We start from the raw sequence: 26,847 nt of genomic DNA on the forward strand, positions 1-26,847 counted from the left end.
CGGGAGCCGGCAACCGATGCGCCGCAAATTAAAGTTGCACGAAACGTAAATTAGACGGGCGATGGGTGTGCACGGGCTCGGCTGTGCAGGGAAGGAGGCGAGAATGAGAGGGTGGGGGCGGCAGGGGGGTGGAGGCAAGCGATGGCGTCGTGCCTTGCATTCTACGATCGCAGCGGCGATTTCTTGGGCGCCTCGCGAGCCAAGCCACCTGGGAAGCCGGTGGCTTGTCTTATCGGCTGCTCCCGCGGTGGTTGTTTGTGGTCGAGTTTGGAGAGCGGAGCTCTCGCCCTCCACCGCTTCGTTCTGCTTTAAATGTTTTTTTTTTTTTGAAGATGCGTGCTTTCCTGCTTTGCTTGCGAAGGCGATGGTGCATTGTCCGCGGTCGTGAGAATGGTTACGAGGATCGAGGGTAATGAATCCACGAGTTCACGTTTTCATCGTGATGCAAGTGTTCGCCATTACGCATTCTGCGCGTTATCGTATCGCTTGCGTTGCTTTGTCGCCGCGTCCTTTGCGTTGCAAGTTTACGCTGTAAACACTGAATGTGCAGCGATTTTCGTGCACGTGTTTTGTCTATGCGTGATTATGAGCTATAGCTTTACTTCTGCCCTCAACACAGTACGCGCTGCGTTCTCAGCTTTCTGTCTCTCGCTGCGTTATATTGCGCAACTCTGTTCTTTTTCTCGTCACACTATTTGTTTCGCGTTTTGCTGCCACTTCGACCTCATTCTGAGCGCTCGTAAAAGGACGTTATTTGCCTATCTTGCCTTTAAACTTGACTACAGAAATGGGAATGGGTGGGTGTATGTTTGTGGAAAGGGGGGGGGGGCGGCTGAAGGGGTGAAAAGCGAACTCGGCTGCTTCCGCGAATTAGCAAAGTTCGGGAAGTTGTCCAGACACAGAACAGATGCACGAAATCCAGCGTTTTGTGGCCGCGCGCTCCTGGTTTCCGTCCGCCGCCGGCGCCCCAGAGGAGACAACAAACAAATGACTGGCGCAGCGGTGAGCGAGAAAACGGTTCGCCAAAATATACCACGCAAAATTTTTCAGTATACAGCGATAAAGAGGGTGTCTGCAACCCTTTACCTGGCATAAGGCCCATCTACGATATCCTCTGCAGGCCTATAGCTTTGCTCCACAAAAGTCAGCACTACACAGCGGTGGGTTTCTCGAGTTCCGCTTAGCCGTCGCTGGGACACAGACGCACCACTTATACAGACACGAGAACCTAGGCATAGATACACTCTGTTAAGTGCAGTAACAAAGCGCATTTCGGGCATAACGAGACGTGCCGTATATCAATGTGACCACAGCCGTGAAGCTAACTCATTTGCTTAAAAGCCCCGCCGGTGCTGCAAAACGCAAGCCAACTTTGCAAAGCCCTACGGCATCATCTGTTACACTAGATATCGTCTGTTCACGGTGTTCCAAGCTAAAGCACGCACGTCTGTTTGCGCTGTTCAAAACTAGGGCACGTTCGTCTGTTTACACCGTTCAAAACAAAAGCACGGAGAGATACAGAGAGATGGGGGGGAGGGGGAGGGATACGCTATCCTAACAACTTCCGAGACTGTTGTCGCGGCGAGGGGACGAAGCAACGTGCACAGCAGCAATCACGGAGTCCTCACTTCTCGCGTTCTTAACTTTCACGCGGTAACTCAACTCCCCACGCCCTTGCACACCGGCGGAGGGCCTCTTTTACGCAGCAGAAGGCACGTGCCACGGTCGTAACATCGTTGACCCGGTGCTAAAAGTACCTGACGGGGCTCGGAGGGACCGAAAACCGTGCTGCAGGAGACAGACGGGGAGAGCGGGGGGTAGGTTGAGGTTAGGCTTAGCAAGCAGGCGACCAGACGGCGATCGTGCCGGAAGCACGCATTCTGCGCAAAGGGACGGGAAAGCGGAGCAGCGAATACAGCTGGCGCGCGCGCGCGCGAGAGAGAGAGAGACGGCTATATAGCAGAGTCGCACGCGAAGGCGCGATATTAATGAACGACGTGGTGCAGTTTCAATTAGGGCGAGCGGCGCTTGAAATCACGTACGGCGCTCTAGCGCGCCACCGTTACACACACCATCCGTTTGTAGCGCAGATCCCGAACCGAGCCTTATTTTGTCCTTGTTTCAGGCGGTGGAAGCAGTGCACATCCGTGCCTGCCGGGATCGACACGCCTACTTCACGTGATCCAGCGCCATTTATGCGCTGAAAGAGACGAGGCAAAAGTTGAAAAAAAGAAAGCAAAAAGAAACGGCGTAATGGAAGCGAGCTCGCGGGCACGATCCCGAAATCCTAGCGCTCCCGAGAGCCAGACGGCGCTGTAGTGCCTGGTCCCTAGAGGGCTACACATCACCGTTTGCTTCCGCGAAAAGAATAATCCTGTGCGCGCTCGCGACAAACAGACGTGGATCGCGGGTTGAATCACGTCCACTTCAAACCAACTCGCCAGAAGATGTTTGCGATTTGTAGCTAAGTATAGTTGTGGTTAAGTTCACCAGAGTGAACCCTGTGATGAGTGACAGGTGATTGCCTTATCAGCATCGATAACCACCCTGGTTATACATATTTTACGTTCAGATGAGCTGCGTGTTTTTGCTTCCATATGGTTGCAACTGTGGGACACGAAAGTACGGGGCACGCGCGTTTAAAATTGGAGAGTCACTGCAGGTATACTGGGTTTCAGAAACGCGTATTATTGAGAAAACTCCACACAACAATGTGCGCGCTTAACAACTCTAACGTAATATAGGCGTCTATATTAATCCAGAGTAGGAAAAGTTACACAAAATTTAACACGGCGGCGCAACCTGCCCACTCCCACAAAAGAAATGAAAAAAAAAAAATTAATGAGAAGGGGAACCGAAGATCAAAGGAATCCCAAGCTCAACATCCGAAAGTTCGGAGAGAATGGACAGGTACAGTTGATTAAAACGAGGGCTCCTTCGAACGGAAAGAAATACCCGCAAGTCTTCAAATGTGCTGAGTACGCAGCGCACAGCCTCCTGGCTTCGGCTACCTCTCTTCATTCCTCTGGTCAGTTCAAATGTGTTTTTGCCAGAGGGTGTCGGTGCGGAAGAACAAACCTATTGGCGAGGTGGTAAGGCTTCGCAATTTCCTGTCGGGCGGCCGATAGGACGCCCCTTATCGTCGAATTCCTTATTGGAAACGAAACGATGATTTCCTCGGAACTTTCGGGTCACACACGTACACACACAAAACAAACAAAAGTATCAGGATCAAAGGATACAAAAGGAGGTTGCGCGTTTACCTGAAACCTTGGCGAGATGAAAGTGGGCAACTTTGAAACAAAGACACCGACGACAGCGGCTTCCGACTGCGCTTACTAAAGAGAACAAAGTTCCTCTTTCGGCGACCTGGAAACTGAAGTTAAGAGAGAAACAAAATGAAACTAGAGGTGTAGCAAAGCGCAAGCGCTAGTGTATATAGAGACAAGCAAAACGCCTCTTACACTACTCCCCCCTTCCCCCCCCCCCCCCACACCTCCTTTCCATCAACCCCTGGCACCTCTCGCTGCTCGCAGAGCTATCCAGACTGTGCGTGTATCAGAAAGCACAACGAACTCGAAAGCCGGAATCAAATTCGTCAGGATCGGAGATGAAGTTGCTTTCCAGCGATCCGCGCGCGCCTCGGCGGAAGAGGCGCTGAAAATAAGAAAAACGTACGCAGCATCCATTGCCTCTGATGCGATCCTCCAAACAGTGGCGATCCGTAGAACAACAACAAAAGAGAGAGAGAGAGAGACAGAGAAAAGAAAGGTGGCACACATCTTCCGAGCGAAACTGGAAAGAGACAAAGGCAAACGGCAACAACAACGGATCCCAGGAAACGAACTGTTAGGTGCAGCGAGCGAGCAAACAAGAAGAGAATGCGAACGAGAGATACGAAATAAACGAGAGGCCGGATGGGGTTAGGGGATCCGGTCTCGAAAGAATGCGATACCGGAAGCGGAAAAGCCGAAAAGAAAGTATAGTAAAACTGAAAATTCCCAACAAGGAATGACGGCCAAGTTACGGGAGACGAGGAGTCGATGAACAGAGCAATGTAAAGGCGGAGATGGGCCAACAGCGTTAGAAGAACTATGCGAAGTCAAAATGAAAACTAAGGGAGCAACAAATGGGGGAGGGGGAGGGAGGGGGGGGGGAGGCGTTAGGTTTTTCAAGCGCGAGGCGCTAAGACGTGGGCACACAGCAAAACGAACGAACGGCGAGCGCACATTCTGAAGGATCCCGCCGGATAGTGGCGGGCAAACGTGGGAAACGGTGGAGACAAAGACGCTCGTAAAACGGGACGACGAATCGGGAACAACACAAAATGAAACGGATCTTTCAAGAAGCGGCGGAAAAGGAGAGGGGAGCGAGAAATAAGAGCAACGGGTTTCAGGAAGTAAGACGCGCGCAGAGGATCGGCGGGTTCTCTCTTCTCCTTCTACTTTTTTTATAGATGGATCTATTTAAGAAAGCAAGCTGCATTAAGTCCGGCGCAAGGAAACCAAACGACGTTCACCAAGCTCACTGAGAACGGAAGAAGCGGGTGTGTGCCCGAGAGATACAGAGGCCCCCAGTTCAGAGAACGCTGTGAAACGTCTGGAAGACCGTCGGGTCGGAGAGCAGGCTTTCTGCAGGCCACACAGCGCAACGAAGCGCGTCTCAATAAAACCGTGCAGCCAGCCAGTTAGCGCAACGCTTCGTGAAACTTCAAAGACGTGCAAATGCGGCGAAGCGGAAGCGGAATCAAACAGAGCGACGTTTCTTGCCAATGAAGCATGCGCAAGGTTTCTGGCAAACCTTCGCACTTTGTTCACAGAGCAACATGACGCTGGAATGGAACCTTCGCGTCGTCTGCTCCGGCGATCCAGACTGTGCTCGATACTGAGCAGATGACTCACTGGCACGTAGTCCAATACATGCAAGAACATTGCGTACAAACGGCTGGTGGCCTATGTTGGTGACGAAATAAACGACAGCTAATGGCAAACGCGGCGGCCAATGACGAAAAGCTGCTATACAAACAAAACTTTTCGAATGGAACAATCAGGTTCAGTATTATAGAAGATGGTATTACGTGCACAAGAGATAAACAAACGCGAAACAGATGAGGTCTTCCACGGACGAGGCGGCAATACAAGTGACCTTTCCATCACAAACGATTTCGGGATTGCAGTTGTAGCCGTCCCTTTTGTGTACCGTCACTGTTTACCTTTTGACGTTCCTGTTTTCTGAGTAACAGGTCTTTATTATTCGTAGCATCGAATAAACAAAGGACTCGAATCGCACGCCCCACGCTCTGCAGCGTCGTCTGCCCTCGAGGATGACCACAAACAATATCTCAGAGAAAGAACACTAGTTCCGTTTGGCCGAGAGAAGCGAAAAACAGAGAAAGAAAGAAAGAAAGAAAGAAAGAAAGAAAGAAAGAAAGAATGCAGAACGTTGCACCGTTTTATTAATACGTGAGTGTACACAAGATCCGAGCTCAACGCTCAGTTTGAAGAAAGAATTCGACAGGAAGGTACGAAACGAGAAGCAAGAACAACAACAACAACAAAAAACATATAGGTGGACCGGAGCATTTGCGCCGAGTTCCCAGGAAACACGGCAATGGCGCGGCTTGAGCTGTTTCCCCTTAATCTGCTATTTTCTCCATCGTGTGCTGAATGCACTCTGCGCCCCGCGCACACTTCATGGATCGTGCGCCCTTAACTTGCAAGCCGGCTCGACTCTTTCTATTTTGCCGCCGATTCTCTGGAAAATTTTTGGCTGATTCATTTGACTGAGCTTCCCAGCGTCCCATTTGGCTTCAAGAACACAAAACAGAAAAGAGTGTTTTATGTGTCAGGAAGGGAGTTGGTGTGAGGGGAACGGCAAGGTCTCCTTCAGGAAGTGGTGGCCGGATGAGTAGTTTCAGTTCAACGGGAAGTGTCGGGTAGGACGCAGTAGATCAGGTCCTCGAGGGAGGTGCTCGCAAAAAATGACGGGGGGGGGGGGGGGAGGCAATAACGCTATATATCTGTGTGCGTGCGTGTGTGCGTGTCACAGTTCCAATTCAAAAGCTAACATCAGCAGAAATCGGATTAGCAGCAAACGGACTTTCTGCTGCGCTGCCTCCAGATATACGCTAATTACTCCCGTATATCTTATATTTTACTCGACACCATCCTATCTTTTATTTTTGTCATTCTGCTGCAGCGCTCAGGTGTGCAACAAATTTCTTCCAACGAAAGTTGATTTGGCGCAACGCGTTTTTTCATCGAGAATGATTTGCTGCCCAAGGCGTTACAACGACAAGATTGCGTTCCTTCGTTCGATTTGCAACGACTCCCGCTTCTTTGTTAAAATACATGGCGTCAAAAGTGCCGCAAGTCGGAAACGAGGGCCTACCTTAGAGATAATCAACACTTGTCATCATCTCAGCTGTACACGTCGGAAAGCGAACTCGCGATGTTGGCTCGATTAACGGCGGAGCTATCGGAAGCATCATCTGCCGCATCTCGGCTTTCTTTTTTTTTTTTTCTAAATTCCGTTCTTTCTTTCTATAGCCTTCGTGTGTAGAGCTCGTCGAACGTTCGACAATATCGGCCGCACTTCGCAAAGCCGTTTCCAGGCAGTTAGTTATCCGTCATACAGAAACCAAAAGTAACGCGAGTTTTCACGATATGAGCCGAACGGCACACGAAGATAGCCAGCCAGTTGCGGACGGAAAACTGCCGGAAGCCACCGACGACTGAAGACGCGTTAAGTACGTTCCAGCGTTTACGACTCAAGTTCTTGCGAAACTCAAAAGCAGTGAGCAATGCAGACAGAGCTCCGCTAAAACGGCGTGGCGAAAAAAAAAATTTTTTTTTTTTGACTGAACACATAAAAAGGTCAAGATAGAGATGAGAGAACGTCGTTCCGTGGCCAAATCGTGAGTGCCGCGCGTTCAAAAAAATAAAAATAATATAAAAATCCGGGGAGGACGAGACTCGGTCGCCATAACGAAAACTGGCGCAGTGAGAAGACCTGACAAGACGGCCGAGAGACACGGATTCCCACTTTGACGCTAATGGCCGCCGCGCTATCTCTTCGGGACCCGCGACGTTGTGGTTCAGTTGGCCCGGATGCTGAACTTCGGCTGGGGACAAGCGATGACAGTGCGCATAGCGGTTTGCTATATGACGTTTCACGGATTACAAGTAGACCAGCCCCCCCCCCCCCGGCCCCCTTACCCCATCTCCCCGCAAGCGGGAGTTTTCTTTGCTGCAACACACGCCAACATGATGCAAGAAGTGCGGTCGCAACTGAAAAAAAAATAAAAAAAATAATAATAATATGAAGAACCACGAAAGGAAAAAAAACCGTACGACCCTCAAACCATCCGTATCTAATAACACCATATAACTGTCCCAGTTAACGAGCCCAGCAGTTAACTCTTCTAAAGTATCGTAATCGTATACAGAAACATATTCATCATATACACAATACTATACAGAAGCGCCCTGCGCCACTTAAGAAACGTGCAACGATGTCATTAAGACAGGGAGGGCCTGCGTTTCGTAAAACAGCGCGAGTGCTTACTAAGTGGCTTGACAACCGTATCTCATAAACTTGAGCTGATAGAGATAGAAGGTGAAAAGCCGAGAAGGAATAGGGAGCACAAAAAGACTCAAAATATCTACAAACAGGCGCCAAGCAAAGAGGGCTTCACTGTGGTGCTACAGTGGCACGTGGGGAAGCAAACTGGTGGCAACGCTTGTCTCGAATTTTCTTCTCTTTCTTTTTCACGCTACGGAATATAGAAGAAGGAGGTAGAAAACAACACACCAGGCTGCGAAAATCGTTGAAAGCTTCCCTGCAATTGAATGAAGCAAACCAATAGAGAAAGTCGCGAAAAAATAAAGAGAATACTGTTCGCCTCGAAAGGTTACCTCATTGCAACTGCTGTGACGCACCTACCGTCGCCCTTAGGACTGCTCTCGGCCTGTCGGCTTGTTTTGCAACTTACTAGCGTTACGTACGACTTTACTTATTGAAAGTTTATTGGGTCGTCTGATTTGTGTTAGCAGAACACTGCAACTGTTCCGGTCGAGGCTGCCGTCAGCCTGACTCGGCATCTTTCACGTTTTTCACCCGCAATGATAACACCGACGAGCTCGATCCCTCGCAAATGGTCGCACGAGAGTACTGTACTTTATGCGACGCTGTGCTTAAGCGTCGCACGCTATGGCCTGATGAAGACGTTGAGCTTGCTGTTACCACAAGCCTCGTTAGACGTTCAAGTAGGCGACACGCATCGAAGCACCACATTGCCCTTTGAACTTTGCTTCTGCGCAAGAGATGCCGAGGAAGCAGAATCATAATAAGGCGGGGAGGGGGTTGGAGGTGCTCCGAACAACAACGCCACCCCGCGCGCAATTTTTCGTCGTACGTAAGCCAGCCAGCGTCGCCCGGTTGGCTGGACTGCGCCGGTTGTTTCCTCGAATAACGAGCAGCTCGGAAGGAGGCCAAAGAGCGGTAGCTACGAACGACCCCCCGGTAGCTTCGTAGGGTGCAACAGCGGAGGGCTGCAGGAATTTACTCCCCGTCTAAAAACGTGCAGTATTGAAGGAGCTGCACGGCGGCTAGCTTCAGCCGTCTCGGCGGTTGGAGTAGCAAAAAGTATTCGGGAATTGCCGGTCCCCTTCCTTCCTCCCCCCCCCCCAAACCTTGCCTACGCCAGCTATAAATGTACTACGCGATAATTACTGCAGAAGGGAGTTGATATATGTAATGCAAGACAGTGGCGAAATCATGCCTAGGAGCGTGCGTCTGCAGACTACGTCTTATTGCTGTTCTTGTTTTGCATTAAGGAGCAAAAGTAAACGGGACAATTAACAACAATGAAGTAACTGACAGTAGATGACTTGCACGAGGCGTCGCCGGCGCCCAATATGGAACACCGATTCACACAACATGCAGATCGCTCGCTGTCAGATACGAAGTAGATGTCGGGGAATCAGATACAATATACAAAACATACAAGCTTTTCACTCAGCTGTAGTTCCTGAAACAGAGCGACCGCTACGAATCTTTGGCCACGATGTTTGGCCAAGAACTGTTATGACTCACGTTCGCGCTGCCCGCTGATATTGCGTTTTGTTTAAGGTTGCCTGAAGTCCACCATGCAGGCGAATACCAAGCTGCACAGAGAGGCAGGAGCGTATGGTCGGCAGCGTAATCTTCACAGTTACTGCCACATCCGAGCGAACGAGAAATCAATAAACGTCACTTATTGCTGGCTGTATTACGATGCAGCGGTGAATTTGCGCCCGTTAATAAAGAAAAGCCTGCATCCTCAAGATAAGCAGAGTTTAGTGACTTGTGTACTTTGAAATTAAAAACTCTAGGCTCAGCGCATGCTGCAGCCATCTAGTGAGACAACAGCATGGTGTAGATAAGTCTTCCGACCGTGCGGATAATGGCGACCCAAACGACGCAGTAACTTTCGCAGGCCCTTTCTTCTTTCTCCTTCACGCTGACCTCGTCGCCCTTGTATACTACAGCAGCACAGGGTACGCGTTCGGGACGGTATACGACGCGGTGTTTAACGCTTTTCCCGTCCGGTCACTCTTTATTTTTATTTTTCATTTCTTGTTCCCTTTGATACAACACCAAGACAGGGAGGCACCTCGGCAGCAACCGGGTTGGTTTATCACGGGGGGCACCCGCGTACGAACAGGCACACACCAGCGGCGAGGCCTGGGCGTCCGTTGAAAAGGCGCGCCATCTTTCTCCGCTCTCGTCCAGCGAAGGGTCGCAAACGAGGGCGTCATTAGCGTCGCTGTCGGTGGGCCGCACCGGAAGGAAGTACGCGCAGGGGAGGACGGAAGGCAATACGAGAAAACAAGATTGAAAGAACTTAAGGACGTAGAGAAAGAACGAACGAATCGCCGAAGGAACAAAAGAACAAATGAATAGGATGCTGAAGGAAGGAATATTACTTTGAATAAGAGAGTCAATGAAAGAACCAGTAACAGAATGAATAAGGGAATTCACGAAGGAATGAAGGAAGGCGTGAGTGAATGCATAAAATATAATTGAAGGAAGCGACGAAACAGTGAATAAGACAACCATGAAGGAGTGAAAGAGAAATATGTGCAAAGAAATGGAGGAATACTTGGTCGATTCGCGGCGATTAACATACCAAAGCAACGCCATGGTTATAGCAGACCGGCGGCACCGGATTTGTTGTGACGTCACACCAGGGGGGTGAACTCAAATTCCGACTACACGAGTCTTTTCTGCGCTATGGGCTTCCACCGCAATGCGGCCGGTACTCGAACTTTGGACCTCGCGCTCAGCAACGGAACGCCATCCACAGAAGGCGCGGCGTCCAAATGGATTAAGAACAAGCGAAAAACAGAAGTAAAAAGTAAATAAAAAAAGAAGCAGGACAAAGAGCCCCGCCCCAGGCGCAGCACCCACCACTCTACAAGAGCGCGCTCAACAAACATTGCCTTGACAGCCCACGTGAACTGGCTCCAGCCAGAGGATGGCAATGAAATCGGTGTCTTGAACACCTCCTGGAGTACTACAAAGCCACGGCCTATATCGACTCTGAACGCGAGGAAAATGACTCCGGGGTCACCCTCCCGAACCCCCAAGACGCGCGTCCGCAAGGATAACTAGGGTCTGCAACGAGGACGGACAGAAAGAAGCCAACGAACCGAGGGCCACCCATAAAGCGGGAACCGAAGAACAAACAGGAGCGAGCACGTTTCTCAGACCTCGCGCACGTTCCGCGCCCTCTATCGGAGGCCACAAATAAGCGAGGCAGGGCAGCGAGCTTATCGCCGAGGTGATAAGGAGAAGGTCCTCCAGCGGGGACAGGACCTCCACCGGCATTTGCAAAGCAGGGGTGCAGGCGGGGCGGGGGAGGGTTTCGAGGAGAAAGCAAGACGACATTCGCTCGACAACCGAGGAGACTACGACGTCTTCTCTAGTTTACGGTGTACGCGGCAAAGGATCCGCTCCGAGTGAGTCGCCCAAACGCGCCAGCTAGAAAGCTATATACGGGTGCCGCCGCACCACCACCACCACCACCAGCTGGGGGACTAAATTCCCCATACACGAACGGCCGCTAGCGTCGCAAAGGAACTTGCATCTATCGGAAGCAGGATATGTCCTTTCGCCTCCTTTTCTGTCCTACTTACACGTTTAACCTTCAAGTGAAAAAAGAAAGGAGGAAGAAGCATTGAAGTCAGTAATTGTGACTGGTCAGGGGCGATAATTGCGATGTGATTCGCGACCAAACGGTGGCGCTGTTTGTTGTCGTGAACAGCCAACACTGACCACCGGAAATAAAGAAAAAAAAATAATAAAAAAAGAACATACGTAGGACTGCCCATGTGGATTTGGCCTCCGGAGCTAGAACGTAAAGCAATAATTAGAATTCATCAGCGCATGTTCTTGCACTCCCGCTCGCACTATACCGCCTACGATATCACCCAGACTCGACAGAACGGCACGGCGGGACGGAAAGAATGGATGAGGCAAGCGATTGTTACAAAATGTCGGCGTCGCAGTATACTCTGCTCTATACCATTGCTGGAAGAGCGGACAGAACCCAGGCGAGCACAGAGCTCGGACGGTATGGCTGTCCGGCAAAGACGAAGTAGGTGAAGGGGGAGGGGAGGTCGCCCAAAAACGAACGACCTCACTTCGTCGGTCGCGCTATATAGATGGTACCCCGGAGGGAAGGACAGCCGAGCCGCGGTCATTAGCCGCACCGACGCCACGCTCTTCCGTCCTCGTCCTATAGCTATATAGCCGCGCCGGCCGCACTAGTGGACGGCGAGGACCGAGAAAGAGGAAACTGGTCGACGTCGCCGAGCGATGCGACGACGAGCAACCAGCCAATGCGGCGGCGTTGCCTCTCCAAAGAAAGAAAGAAAGAAAGAAGGGGGGAGAAATCAAACGCGCAAAGACACGTAGACGCGCGGAGCGACCAGCGAGAGAAGCACCTTCTATGGCTTTCGCGATGAAGATTGCGATCGGGTCGGCAACTGATGGGCTGCTCTGCCGGTGAGATACAAGCCCGATGTCGCGGCTTATACGCGATGCATCTAACCCCCCCTTTCCCCCATCCTCCAAGCCCTCTTCTCGCGCGCTCTCGTCGGACATCCATTCGCTTCCCCTTTCGGCGGAACCCACTCCTTTGCGGCAGGAGAGGCCGGACGAGGAAGGAACTGTTGCTCGCTGCTGCCGCTCCCGCGCACGGCTCCGAGCAGTCGGTCCGGATGGTATAAACCTTTGATGCACGAGCCTCGAGTACGGCGCGGTCCCTTTATGCGGTCACGTGCTGTATCCGCGGGAGCTGCCGCGTGTGAGAGAGCTAGAGAGATCGGCGGGCTACTTTGCAAGGGCCAACGATCGGGCATCGGCCGTGCGGGTGTATAGATTTACATCTACAGCGCCGGGGCGTTTTCTCCTGAGCGGGCGGAAGGCAGGAGAGAGCAAGCGAGTCCATTTGTGGCGAAAGAAAAAATAATATAACCAGGCTCGAAGAATGCCTCCTGTCGTCGCAGCGAGACGTAAAAAGCGAGTCTTTGGTCGTGTCGCGTTGCCGTAATAGCCGGGCGAATAAAACGGTAGCCCGTGGCAGTAGCTGCACGGGACAAATAATGTACCTGAGCGATCTACAAATATATTTGCTGGACGGGAAGGTATGCAGTGCGGCCGCGCGCTTTCCTGTACGGCCCGGCTGAAACATTACCAACGAATTTGAATAAAATTAACCCGTTTTCTAAAATATATTCACCATCATCGCTGGCGTCTCAGAAAGGACAAGACAGATGCACGTTTGGAGGGGGTTGGGAGGTGTAGGAGGGGATTAGATAAAGATCGCGCTGTGCAACTGCGTCCCTATCGCACGTCGCACCACGAGCTTGAGGTATCGTTCAAATATCAGCCCGTCCAATAGCGCCAACCTCGGAAAAGCTCAAAGCCAAACTCTTCTGTTTCTGGTACCCTCGGCAGCCTGTGCGGCTGCCGAGGATACCAGGGGATGCCGATATGCCTATGGCGCAGCTTTAACTGACGGTGTTTGACCTGCCAAAGCGACACCAGCGGCTAAGAGAGACGCCCACCGCAGTGGAGGGAGCCTCGGATGATTAATTTTGACCAGCCGGCCATTCCTTAACGTTCACTAGAAGCAAAGCATGCCACCGTTTGGATTCGAACCCGCGACCTCGCCCTTGTCAGCAGCGGAACGCCAGAGCCACTGAAGCAACCGCGGCGTGTAGCAGTCCGAGCCCCCAGCAGGGAGGGGGCGACTTTCGGCTACTCATTACAGCGAGCGCCCATTTGTTCCCCCGATCACAGGCGCCCACAGTCCCGCATACGGGGTACCCGAAATGCGAACACAGCCACGTTCGTGCGCAGCGGACCAGCGGACAGGCAGGCAGACCGAGCTCGAGCCACAAGCCGGATACTGCCTGCCCACAACCGCCGGACACAAGCGACGTGCCGTGCGGTCCACGCACGTCGGCGGCCGTGGAAGAGGGGGTGGCGGACAGGCCGGGAGGGCGGACCGAAGCCACCCGCACAAAAGAAATCGAGCCGCGTGCGCGCTCGGTGCTCGCTCTCCTCCGGCGTGTGTATATTTGTATCTCCCAGCGAGTTTCGTGACACGTTGCGCCTTTATTGCAACCGCAGCAGCGACTACTGCCGCACTGTGGCGCGCGCGCTTCTCTCCTCCCTCCATTCCAGTCTTGCCCGTAGCCGACGCCAGGCGGCGTGGAAAACCGCACAACACGGGGTCTAATACTCGCCGAAGAGTCCGGCTGCGGGACCGTCCGCTACAGGAAGGACTGCAGGCCATCATATGCGCTATGCGCATGCCCCCACCTCCTCCTTCGGTCGGTGCCTTCGCTACGCCATAAACGGAGCAAATTGCTGGAACGTGAAGAGAGATCTTTCTGGCCTGTCCCCCTCTCCCTCTCTTAGGCAACCTCCTCTCCAGCCGAAAAGATAGATGGACGTGGCCCGAACCAAAGGGGCGGAGCACGACAGGAATCAGGTTCTGCAAGCTCTGTACACGGCTTCTATGCTTCTCCGTCGTCATCGTCGGCGGCGGCAGTGCTCTTCCAAGGGTGGGGGGCGAGGGGGGGGGGTGACCAGGATGGAAGAGAAGAAGCTTGGTCGCAGGAGGGCGTTCAAAAAGAAAAGCCAATTACTCGGCGGGAGAGCACCCGGGAGGGCCCGCGAGGCGCACGCTGCAAGAAGGTCCGGCGGCGGCGGCGGTCCGCGGGCAATGGTGGGCTCCTCTGGCGCCCTTTCCCCCGTATTCCTGCTTCTCCTGAGCTTTCCTCTCGTTCTTGAACTTGGCGTTTCTTTTATCGTTGTTGCTGCAGGCTCTGCCGCTGCTGCAACTCGCGGCGCCGTTGCATGACTGCGCGGCTGCGCATGTAGTCATGCGGCGGCCGCCGCCAGCGTTCTTCTCTTAAATGGTCTCGGCCCCGTGAAGAACGAAGCGTCCCCGGCATGCGCGTTCCTTCGGGCCGGAGGTCGTTACTGGAGCTGCGCACGTTTATTGTTGATTCAGAGTTCGCTCAAATTCGCCGCCGTCCCCCCCAAACGTTCACCCCTCATTCTCAAACTTTAAAGCGACGCGCCATGTATACGTTCCGGCTCTCCCTCGGGCTTTATTTTGCTCCCGACTCGCTCGGAGAGGAGGGCACTCGCCTAGGTTTCCCACGCCAGCTGGACCACGGGATGTCGATCGGTCTGAACAGCCGCTACGGAACCGCGATCGCGTCGGTGGTTCGCGCGCATATTTCACGACACATTGTTGAAGTCCAACGACGACGTTTCGAAATGACCCCTGTGCTGTGACTAACAAGACGCTTTGCTACCTCTAACCTAGCTAAGTAGCAAGTGCCTCCATAAGCAGAGCCAATGTTCGGCCAACTGTGTGCGACGTAGCGCCAACATTAGACTTTTCATTCGCCCCTGCTTTCTGCACCTCAAGGGCCACGGTGAAGTTCTGAAAGTAAGCTAGAATGTATATGAACATTCACGTAAACCCTGTTCTCAACAAAGGTTTCAACGGAACGGCGTGAACGTTACTAAGAAGCTGGTGCAGACTGAAAATGCGACTGCATCATACGCTGCAACTAGAGCCGCGGAGCTAAAAGACATAGGAAGGCATGCTTCCCTAAAATCCTCGTTAAATATTCAAACACTTTAATAAGAGTGACGTCAGTTCGGTTGCACGTATCCGACAGCAAGCTGCCGGAAGGACTCTGCGTAGAACGGCTTCAACGTTACGCGCGAAACGTCATGCTTTCTCCTTATCAGAGACTCCCTACTCGAGATGACGGAATAGATTGCCTCAAAGCGCAACGTCACGTGAAGGCTCGTCAGGAAGTGCGAGATGACGGAAGAGAAGCGATGCGTCGACAACACGTGTCCACAGAACCGCGTCTTCGTGACAGCGCGCGTGTAGGACGGGCCCGTTAACACAAACAACGGGAGAGATCAAGGCGCCTAAGAAGCAAGAAAGACCATAGGAACGTCCAATCACTCCCCGGTACTGTCATCACCGCGTTACGCCGTCACCCATCGCTCGGGTGAGCGCGCCTAGACAAAAGGACAGCGCGTCGCCAAATACACGGGCGCACAAACTCTTGCCCCGCGGAGCTCCCTGCGACGTCGGTGCAGGAAACGCCTTCTTCGCGCAAGAAAAAAGTGTAGGAACTAATGCTTCGCTTCTTCTTGTCTCTTAATTCGATGGCCAAGAACAAAAGCCATTCACCAAGTCAAACCCACGGTGACGTGGGGTTCCCACACCGCCTGACAGCGCAAGTCGGTTGACGAGGGAGCCTAGCCGAGTCAAGAAATGGAAAGAAAAAAGTCCCACACGAGAACAATGAAGGGAGCCCGAGCGCCCGCGCGAGCGGTTTGACGCTAGGGTCTCCCCTTGCTCCTTTCCTCAGCATCGCGGAGAACAAAAAGAAGACGAGCCGAAACGTCGTCTGCGCCGCGGCGACTTGACAAGCCATCGTTGGAGGCGCGCACAAGGGCGGCGAGCGATCATTATCGCGCTTCTGACAAGTGCATCGCGAAGAGAGAGAGAGCCCCTACGAAGCCCAGGGCGGTCCAGAAGGAAGGAAGCTTAAAATCGTCTGCTGTCGCTGTCTTCTCCGGGCCAGTACTTCTGTTCCTCTGCGAAGTAGCAGAAGTGGCGCTTCCCTTCCGTGGGAGGACAGACGGCCGTGCGTTTGTGTCGGGTCGTCGCCACGGCGCTAAACGGGCAAGACTCGGCTGAGCGAATTTATAGAGAGGTGGGGCCCCCGCGCTGGGGTGAAGTCGTAATAAGCGGTCTTCTTCATTGCGGTGGCCCCCGGGAAAGACGTCACGGTCGACGCCGTGTCGCCGCTCCGCGCGCGAGTTGCCTCTCTTGATTGGGACCTAGCGTGGTGCATGAAGTCTGCGAAGGCCGCGCCATGGCCGCTTATAAAACCCCTCTGCCTTGGGAACAAAGGGCGTTCCTCTGCTTTACGGCTTTTTTTTTTTTTTTACTTGAATGTACCGCGAACATTCTACCGAAAGCCCGTGAACCCTGATTTTTCGTAAGATAGCTTATTCTATACACTTCTAAGCGACAGGAGCGTGCATGAAGGACTCTTCAAATGTTAAGGTATACAGTGTGCTTTCATCTAGCGTAAAATCAAGCAGTCGAAAGCGACGTCCTTTCACGCCGCTAAAAGGCAGAAGGAGAAGGAAAATAGGCTGCGATGTCGCCTAATAAAGGGCGCGCTATTCCGAAATTTTCTTCAAAATAGAGAGAATTCATAACGTAGCTCATCAGCATCAGGCTGACATTGTAATCTTGAGCAAATAGTGCAAGTGATCTGCACAGCTTTTCCGCGCTATAGCTAAGTTGTATCACCTCTCACTCGCCATCACGCTCCACCGCTGGCCGATGGTCAAGCGGCGGCATGAAGCGTCTGTCTTTCCATTATTTGTTCGACTGGAAATTCGAACAAAAGAAAAACAGCTCTCATAAAGCGAGTCGTACTGACTGCGAAGCCAGACGACAGCTGCTGAAACATTCACACGCACAGTCGCCCACAAAATTTTACGGACCAACGAATCTGAGAAAAAGATTAATGTCTCAGTAATATCAAAACGAAGCCTGATGTTCGCATTTCTAGCCGCTGCTAATATGTGCGAACAACATAGCGATGTCCTGCTTTACTGGCTACTTTTACAAGCTGCCCGGAAATTCTGCGTTTTACGAGATCCCGTGGTCCGTAAACGTTTGTGGTTAACTGTACTTGCGAAAGCATATAGCAAGCACGACCAGAAAGTTCGATGGAAGGGGCGACATGACCGGCGACTTCGGTAGGACGGAAAGCGGCTGATAAGACCTTCCGATGGCATGTAACGAAATCCGAAGACCGCCAAATTCGGCGTACCGACGAACTCTGCGCCATCGCTGGTAGAGTGACACGAATGAAGAAAACACGCATGCACAGAGAAAAGTGTTGTGAAGAAAAAAAAGTAACAATAAAAGACACTATTTCGTGAATACAAGTTTGCCACTCGGACATATTATTGCCTCTTGCAGCAATTTCCAGTCGTCCATCTTCAGTAAAGACCCTGGATAGAGCATTCTATTTTAACCGGGAAACTGCAGCGCCTTTTATCACAACATAATGACGATCGGTTCGCGAAAGAAACATGGTCAATAGTTTTCAAGCGGCGTCCCTAAGAATAGGGACCCCCCAACGTCAACTTCGAATTAAAATGTTTCCAAATAGAAAGGCCGCATGTTGAAGCAGAAAGGCTTTACAAGAAATCAAAGCGGCGTGGCATTTTAAGTATGCTCTCGTCTTAAAAAAAAAAAGAGAAATCGCAGACATGAAGCGCGTGGCAAAATAATCAGTGTCATGTTCTGATCATACAACATGAAATACAACGCCAATGCATCCGGCGCTGCGTTGACGGCAAAATCAGCTGCACAGGTTAAGGCCGACAACTCCGTTGTAAGCACACTTCGCTGTCACATCAAACGCACCGCGACACACATCTGGAAATAAAGTCCCGCATAAAATGGGACACTTGTTGCCGCTTATAAAAACCATTGTATCTCTTTCTTGTATGGCCGCGTGTCGTCCGCAATCATAGAAGTGAAACTAATCGGCGACATCGAGCACGATCGCAAGAATCCAGAACTCACCGGTCAGGACCGCAGCGGTGGCATCGGCGATCAGCAGGAACACCGCGACGCAGAAGGATCGGCGACAGGTCGCCATCGCGTCGCAGGCACTCGCCGTGTATCCAAACGAATCGAGACGGCAAACGGAGGTAGTACGATCCGAATCAAAAGACGTAGCCGATCAATCCGTTCTGGGGACACCCAACACAAAACGACGGGACAAAGACGGAGCGAGGTGCAGCCCTCAGTGCACTCCGGGCCGTCGATGGCCGGCGACAGTCACGATGACATCGGCGACGCCGTCGCAGCAGCAGCAATACCGCGCGAGCCGGCGTTCGCTGCTAACCATCATCTCGCTCCCGGCGTTCGGGAGTGAGTGAGAGAAACTCCGCGCACACAAAAACACGCGCGCGCGCCGCCGCCGCGGTGCACTAAACCACACCAAATCGCGCACGCGCGCGCACTCTAAGCGGCACACGATCAAAGCACGGCCGGAGAATTACCGTACGTGGCCGTTCCACCAACCGGCGAAGGAGCAACTGTGTGCGGAGCAGCAGCACGTCTTCGCGCGGGTCCCGGGCTCTTCTATTTCGAGACCGCGAGGGTAGGCCGGCTGTACGGTGCGGGGCTTGCGGGGGCAAGGCAAGGCAGTGCTCTCGGGAGAGGCAGAGCCAGGTTCTCCCTCGCCGCGAACGGCGGCTCGCGCTGATGCGATGCGAGAACTTGTTCCGTTCCGGCCGCCCTTTCCGCTGCGACGAACGCCCCTGTAGTTTGTTCGTTGCTTTAATCCCCCCCTCCCCTATCCCTCTCTCCCTGAGGAGGAAAAGGGGGGTCACTCAAATTGGGGGGAGGGGTGCCCACGGCAAGGCAGCCCACCACGGCGCGCCGGTGGTGGGGGACCACCGCCACCAAAATCATGTCAGAAGCGGCCGTGATGTGCCTCCCTCTGGTGGCAGTCTGTGGCGGCACGTCGTTCGTTTGGTTCGACGGTTCGATGCACCGGCGGCAGGCACATCGTCGCAGCACGTTTCGCGTGTGTCACGATGACGAGGACTACTGCGTGCGTGAGCGTGGCTGAAGGGAGCGCTTCGTAAGAATCGCGGGTCCTTTTAAGCTGTCCCGGCGAGATGTCGAAGTCGTCGTCTGCTGCTGTTGCTGGCGGCCGCTTCGACGTGTTTGTTTGCCTAGCGCGCGCGCGTTCCTCGTGCGAAAGGGAAGGGAGTCGTGTCCCCCTTCGAGGGAGAGATGGCCGGCCGATCGCCCCGGTGTGGTCTACGCGGTGCGCGACGGATCGAGATGCTGATGGCTCGCACACCTGCTGCGCGACATGGCAGGCGAGCGCTGCTGCTTCGATTTTGCAGGCCCCCAATCGAGTCGCCCGTGCCTCGCACGACCGACTCCGCGGGGATTCCTCTCTCCGAACCCGTGTTTCTTTCTGATGTCGCTCCGTTCGTTGCAGTGCCGCACAGCGTTCGCAGTGGGACGCCCCGCATTTAGATGAGTGCTGAGTTGGGGAAAGGCGCGCAAACGCGAGCGAGCCCGAAGTAAGACGTTGGGCCTCTGCGGAGAGTCGTCGTCGTCGTCCACTTTGTAGGCTAACGCTGACAGGCCATAGGATCGATAAAAGAAGCGCGTGAATCCAATCTTTCCTTTGGTCTCTTATTATCTTCGACGGGCCCCGGTGCGCTATTGTCTCGCCTCCCTGCTCTCACTCCGAAACGCGCACACTTCGTTGAAGTTTCGATGGCGCGCCTCGGCAAAAGTCACGTCAGCAGAAATAGAAGTCGTACCGATGCGTTTCGATTACGGACCGCCCCGGACGGCCCACACACTGTGTTGGCTTGAAAAGGTGGGGAGGCGATTGGGAACGCACGTCCCTCTCGCAGTGAGTGTTCCACTGAGCCGGGCATTATTTTCGCCGCGTCAGCTGCCAATCAAGTTCGACTTCCTTCTTTGAACATCGAGAGGTACGCACAGCTTTGCCAGGCGGGTATATCGGTAGCGAGCAACACGTGGCAGCAGTAGTATACTGTTTGTTCTTTTCTACGTCCCACTGAGAGAGGGGGAGAGTTTTGACTCCTTCTCACGAAGTCAGCACGCTCTAAACCAAGACGTCAGCGGCGCTGGTGGTACGCTGCCAAATCTGTCGCTCCTTCCTCCGTCGCGAGGCATTCATCCTACGACAAACAAGGCGTGCAAGAGCCAGCGAGGCAGCAAAGAGGAAAAGAGAAAATAAACGACGCAGAAAGAGATTCGCGACTCCTGTGGGAGTCGCACGAACCCGCGTCCATGCACTCTGCCGCCGAAAAAGAAGGGAGCCCGCTGTGTTCTTGGGCAGCGGTATATAGTATACTGGTGCGTCTTTTGTCGGCGTACGGGACAGCGAAAAGATGCGTTCGAATGTTCTCCCTGCTCTGCGTGAAACTGTAGGGAGTGCGGCGCTTCAGCGGAGGAGAAAATAGAAAAGAAAGAAACAACGGCAAGAATGGCGGTGAGTCGAAGGAAAAAAAAAAACGGCCTCATCGTCTCAGAGACGCGGAGCCCGTTTCTGGAGAAAGTAAACTCTTGACTCCTGCGCCCGTTCAAGGTCCCTCAGTTGTGTTCGACGTTCGGTTCCTCACAAACAGAGTCGCCCTTCCTCACTTGACAGAGTACCGGAACAAAGAGAAGCTCAGGAGAGAGAGCGAAAAAGAAAGGAAAGAAAGAAGACAGTGTCCGCTTCGCACTCCCTGGGGTGGTAAGAGCCGCTTCGGGACGAACAAAAGCCAAGACCGGGGCCCGCGAAGAAGTCTTTTTCGCTAAGAGCCGGCGCATAATCCTCCTTTACTTCCCTTCGCAGTAAATTTCCGACCGCCTCGCGAGCTCGCCTGCGCGCGCGCGGCTCGACTGATGAGCTCCCAAAGTGAATTAGTGTCTTGGGGCTATTTCTAGCAGTCCTGGAATGAAGGCGGAGTGGGCTCGCTCGGGGCGTGCGAGCCAAAGTGGGAGGTGCCCGCCCCCCCTCCCCCCACGCACACAAACGGCAGGCACACGTGGCCAACCCCGCGAGAGACCGTCAGGAGTCCCAAGACTGCTGCTGCACCTGGAAAGAGGGTGAGCCCATATAAGAAAGAGGTAGAACAGCGCGCTGTTGTCGTGAGAGCGTGATTGCACTGTTTCTCTGTTTCAACCGGAGAGACCCCCTCCTCCTTCCTCGTCCTTTGGGCGACCACTGCCTCCCCCCGCCTCGACGTCCCAGACGTCTGTCTCTTCTCCTCCCGGAGGTTCCTTTCGCAGCGTCGGAACTCCCGAGTCACGTCGAGACCCGACCCAACCCCACCGCCTTCTTTGTCTTGCCGGGCACTGGCGTGTAGGAGCGGTGCTGATCATTTCCAGCTGAGCCGCTGGGACAACACGGCCGTGACTCTCCGGCGTCGAAGGAGGGAGAAGACCATCTCCGAGGGAGGTCCTCTCCTTGTCTGCCTGCCTGTCCGATGTAGCAGCACGCGCTCCCTCGGTCCGGGAACAAAAGGAACCCAAGGGGGTAGGGGTGGGCGGGAGGCGTCTCACTGCGGTGCACGGTTTCTTCTCCCAGAAGGAACGTTTTGCCAATCTCCGTTAACTGGACGACCGCATTCAACTGCCCACGCGGAGACGCAGTCCCTCTTGCGGCACGTGGAAGAACTGATGCGTCGAAAGACGGAAGTCAGGGGTGGCCTTGAAAGGGCAGGCTAGTTCGAAGTGAAGCTGTCATGCTGTATGCATTGGCTGGTAAAAGTTGCAAATCCGTTGGCGACGTGGAAGATTGACGAGGCGTGAGTGTGTAGCGTTGCTGCGATGTATGTATACAATGCGCCCTCTTTTAGAGAAGCTTCTGCGTTCGTCAAGCGCTCTCACGTAGCGAGGCAACCGGACTGACCTGTGCAAGAGTCAGGTGCAGCACAAAGACCTGTAGCAGGTGTAGGCATGAGCGTGCCAAACGGCAGAAGTCAGAAGTCGTGCCATGTGCGCGCAAAGAAAAGGCGAAGTAGAGTTGTCAACCACGCAGTGAGTAAGCGCATGCCCTTGCGAGGAAAAAGAGCGAAAGAGCCGGGAAGTTCACGTTGCAGCGGTGCATGCTGCAAAAGCCCGCCTAAGGAATTCCGCCTCTGTAATCCTTCTTCAAACCACGCGTGTTAATCTAAAGAAAAAAAAAGTACAGAATTAAGACGCGCCTTAAGACAGCCTTGTGCCGCCTGTGAGCGCAGTGAGTTGCCAAAGCAACAAAACCCCGGAGCAGTATGCAAGCACGCGCGTTGGTCAAATATGGCATCAGCGGCGTCTGCTTTCTGCTTTCGCCGTTACAACGCTCCACACTTCGCAAACCAAAGCCACCAGAAGGCACACAACCTCGAGCAAATGACAGAACGATTATTTAGCGCGGGTTGAATAATCGAAGATCCGGTAGCTTTAAATTCAAGCGAAACTTCAACATGTGCGGGAAGCAAAACGGCGACATCGTAGCCTAACAAACAAACGGACAAACAAACGAGCAAACGAACAAACCTAAGTGCAAAGCAGAATCAACACGGCCCTCAAAAAGCGCGTTTCCGGCAAGAAAGTTGCGGAGGCAAATTGTTTCTCCACGCGCACGCATCTTCGGAGAGGCACGCACGGTGTCACGGTGCTTGGCTTGAAACGCGAGCAAGGGGGCGTAGAGTGGGGCTGCAACGCGATCAACACCGATAAGCCTATTTTCAGGTTCGCTCCTCGCTTCGGTGCAGGGAGCGAACGCAAGCTGGCAACACACAAACAAACGACCTCGACGATGACTAGGGGGAGATAAAGCCGAAGTTACATCCTCTCATGAAGTTAGCGCGGAGGTCGCGTTTGGAGACGGGGAGGAAGACGCTCTCCAATCGCCACATCTGCGGCGGCCACCGGCGGCACTCTGTCGGCTCGCGAGCGACGCGTCGAGTGTAAAATCTGGGCGAGAAATCTGCGCTCCCCGCGAGGAAAGCCTGGGCCGGGCGACGACCAAGAAAGTTACAGCTCGCTGTCTCGACCAGGGCTAGCGCCTGGCGCGTCCCCCTTTTGCTCAAGTTCGAAGAGATCTGCAGAGGAAGATGCGTGCGTGTGTGTTTGCAAGGCGACGTCTCCGGTTTCGTCTTTTGAGGCTGTAGCCAGGGCAGCGTGTGCGAGGTGCTCGCAGGAAACGCGCCGTCCGCCCTTTCGAGCGAGTCGGTGAGTGTGTGTGCGCCCGCGCGGGCAAACAAACACACAAACGCGCGCCTCTTGAGTTTGCCCTCATTACGAGCTCATAAGCCGGCCTCTCTGCTACCCGTGCTTGCTGCAATCACTGCCGCCGCCACGCGTCGCCTTCGTCGTCTCGAAGGAAGCGGAAGAGTCGAATTCTCTTCTGCCACTCACATGCCCTCACCACAGTTCAATACACTCTTTGCTTACTCCCCCTTCTACCTTCTTTCCTACGCCCGCACACTGTCCAGTTAAATATGTGCAGCGTTGCGAAGGCCGCGAGACGTTATGTGGCAGCCACAACCGCTGGCTTTCGAGAGCGATTATATAGAACAGGGAGGCTGGTTAGCGTTGAAAACACTGACGGAAACTTGGGTGCGTCTAGGAAAATGAGTAAAAGACGGAAAAAAGGCTTGATGTTCACAAATAGCGCCTTAAACAAGACGTCATTAAAGATGGGACGAAGTGCTACGTGCTGTATATTTTCGCGTCATGTTCCGTGCGCTCCTCGTAAACATAACATGAAGCACTTATTGAGTGTCATGTCGTCTGCTCACGTAGGAAGCCTCATCGTTAATGCGGACGTCGGCGTCACGCTGGAAGGGAATCACGTTAGCAAGGAATAGCGCCAGCAGACGACTGCGAATCAGTGAAGTTTGTATACAGGACGAGTTTATTCTTATTATCGCGAATAACGCCTTGTCATGTGGATCGTTTTGCTTGTGCTCTAAGCCGCACGGCGTAATTACAGAACATAGCTCTCAGTAGCGCCCTCTGCTATCACTGGTCGATGCGCGCTCTACGACTTTATGACCAAACGAGTGCTGCGGGACTCCGCAAGGCGGACGGCGTTTTATGAAAGGAATAACTTTCATTCACCCGAAAGTAGCATGAAGCTGCAAATGAAAGCAAATGGAATACTAAAAAAGGAAAGCATTACAGTTCACCAAAGTCAGTTCTGGTGCCAGGTACCGAACCCGAGACCATACTATACGTCAACCACTACAGGAGCGGCTTCTTTCAGTGCTCTGCACGGCACTATCGGAAGGACGTACACTTCCCCCCACGGCGGCGCCACGTCCTAAAGTCTCTGTCGCCCTTTCTTTCTCGTTCAACTACCGATGGCTCCGGTAGATTTCGAGAGTTCGGGGTGGGGAGAGTAGCGAGTGCGCGAGCTTCTTGACGCCCCCGGGGGCGCGCGTGCGATGTTATCGGGCGCTGACGCCGCGCCGAGAGCTTTCACCGCTAACCTCTCCGTAGGAGGGGTCGTAGTTGCCGTCGCAGCCGTGTTCGGCGCAGGCGGCGGATGCCACTTCCTCCTTTGTTGCCACCGCTGCTTCTTCATGTTCGTGTTGGCTTTATGCCTCCTGGGCGCACGTGGCTATTGGCACCACCGTTTTCACTTTGCCTTCCTGCCTCCCCCCCCCCCCCCCCCCACCTGCAGTACCCCTTGGGTCATCCCGGCGATCCGCCCGTCCGGTCTGTTAAAACTCGCCTTGTTCACACTCGACCCTCAACTTCCCCTTTAGATTTCTTATCTCTCGGGAGTGAATAGGGTTTCAAAAGATTTTTTTTTTCCTGGAAACTGAAGATGACCCCGTGAAGTGCTACGTTTGGAGGTTTCTTTCAAGAGGTTAATTTCCCGCGTGCAGGTTCCATTTTCTGAGAGATGCCAGGGAAGTTCAAGGCCAATGTCGGCAGAGTGCTAGCAACTTTGTCTGGTATAGGCGAGAGCTGCCGGCAGACGGCGCCCGATGCGTTTAGTCGCCGAATTTCTCGCTACTAAAGAAAGCGGGACAACTGTGTACACGGCACGTTTTTGTGCTCGAAAAAGTAATTTCATTCATCGATTTATAGTCTGTTTGCTGGATTTGTTTGAAAGCTGTGGGAGGAGTTGTTATCGTCATAATTCTGTCACTTTTACTTTTAATGTAATGTAATGTGCTTGCAAAGAAAAGGGATTCTACAGGGGGGGGGGGGGGGGTGACTGTGCCTCATGCCGCTTACGCTATCTGAATTAGAAATATGATTATTGTCGACGTATAGGCGGACTAAGTACACAACTTCCAAAACTTACGAACAGTTGGAGGGAATCCACAGTTACACGCCTTTATTATTTACATGACTTCTAGGGTTATATTGAGCTTCAAGACACTGATATCTATCCGTTGCCTGCTACAGCCGGTCGACTTTGCAAGCTTCCTAGGCACTGCGGTTTCCCACGCCTCATATTCCGTGGGGGGCGGGTAGGCACCAGCAAGAACCAGTTCACTTGGTGGCGCCTCGGTTTCTCAAACGCGCGTTTCCGTCACCGATTCCCCGCTATTTTACGAGCGGTAATGCGTAACGCGTATCGCTCTATCTACGTCGGTCATTACGAGCGAATCGCTCAAGGGTCCTCCATCGCGGCGCAAGGAATCACCGCGAGTATGGCAATCCCCCCTCGCACCCCCAACTACTGCTCTGCTTCCCTCCCTCTCTTTTCATATCTGTCGCGGTCTTGCCTTCCAAGTCTTCACCACCGCACTTTCCATCAGTTTCGTTTCGTCCCTCCATCCGGCTTTATCCAGAAGGAAGAGCTTCACCACCTCATGCCCGCACGCTTTAACGCCGCCAGCCTGCCCCGACAGCCTTCACGTCTCGCTCGCTTCCTTCACAGCGCGCGGTGAGTGAGGCGGCCGCGGGTCCGGAAAGGGCGAACGGGCGAGAACACTTATCGAGTGCACTTCGGAGACCTCCCCCCTTCCCTTATTCGCACCGCTATAGCTACAGCGGTCCCGAGAACCCCCCGAGGGGGGATATCGAATCTCCCACACTTTTAGGGCGCGTACAGCCACTCGGCTCTCGTGGAAGAAGGACCCCTCCGGGACGGTCCCAGCCGTCGACAACGCCGACGGCCCTCGCTGAGGGCTCACCCCATGCCGCGGTACGTTTGTTTTTCGAAAAGAAACTCGCTGAAGAAGAAAGCGTTCCCGTTCATTGCCGCACCACGCTCGCCAACCAAAACTCCTTCCCTCGCACTCTTCAGCGGGGACAGCTAGTGCAAGGCTGCAGAAGCAGGCAAACGAGAGGCGAGAGAGAGGAAGGCCCTCGGTCAGCTATGGCAGGCCGGCAGGGCTGTTCAAGTGTCCCACATGTGCGCGCCGAGGGTTGGCGCCTGGCGGGCGTCGTAGTCAGCCGCGGGCACCGACGGGGACCAAGTTTACGACCACGTCCTCCCCTCCGCGGTTCTTCCTTCCTTTCTCCTGCAACATACGCTGCTGGTGCTCTTGTCGAGTCCCGCTCAGTCCGCTAGCCACAATCCCTCCCTCTCCCGTTCCTCCCTTCCTACTCCCGCCTGTTCTCTTCCTTCCACCACTCCACACTCGCGTGCCCTCACCACCTCACGAACAAACAAACAAGCCGCTCCACGAATACACAGCGCTCTGCACAACGCTTCC

The 26,847-nt window shown here is 53.6% G+C and overlaps 1 protein-coding gene across 5 annotated transcripts in view; it reads right to left on the minus strand.

The window, feature by feature from the left end:
• Positions 1-26,847, minus strand: part of LOC142560123 (latrophilin Cirl-like) — an 848,550-nt gene that overhangs the window by 136,460 nt on the left and 685,243 nt on the right. The window contains exon 1 of one of the 5 annotated variants that reach the window (XM_075671955.1): positions 18,215-18,941. The exons of the other annotated variants lie outside the window; for them this stretch is intronic. Coding sequence (XP_075528070.1) covers positions 18,215-18,290 — 76 coding nt within the window. The 5' untranslated portion in view covers positions 18,291-18,941. Of the gene's footprint in view, positions 1-18,214; positions 18,942-26,847 lie in introns of those variants that run through there. 5 annotated transcript variants of the gene reach the window in all.

The sequence above is a fragment of the Dermacentor variabilis genome, chromosome 10, assembly GCF_050947875.1.
Source record: "Dermacentor variabilis isolate Ectoservices chromosome 10, ASM5094787v1, whole genome shotgun sequence".
NCBI lineage: Eukaryota > Metazoa > Arthropoda > Arachnida > Ixodida > Ixodidae > Dermacentor > Dermacentor variabilis.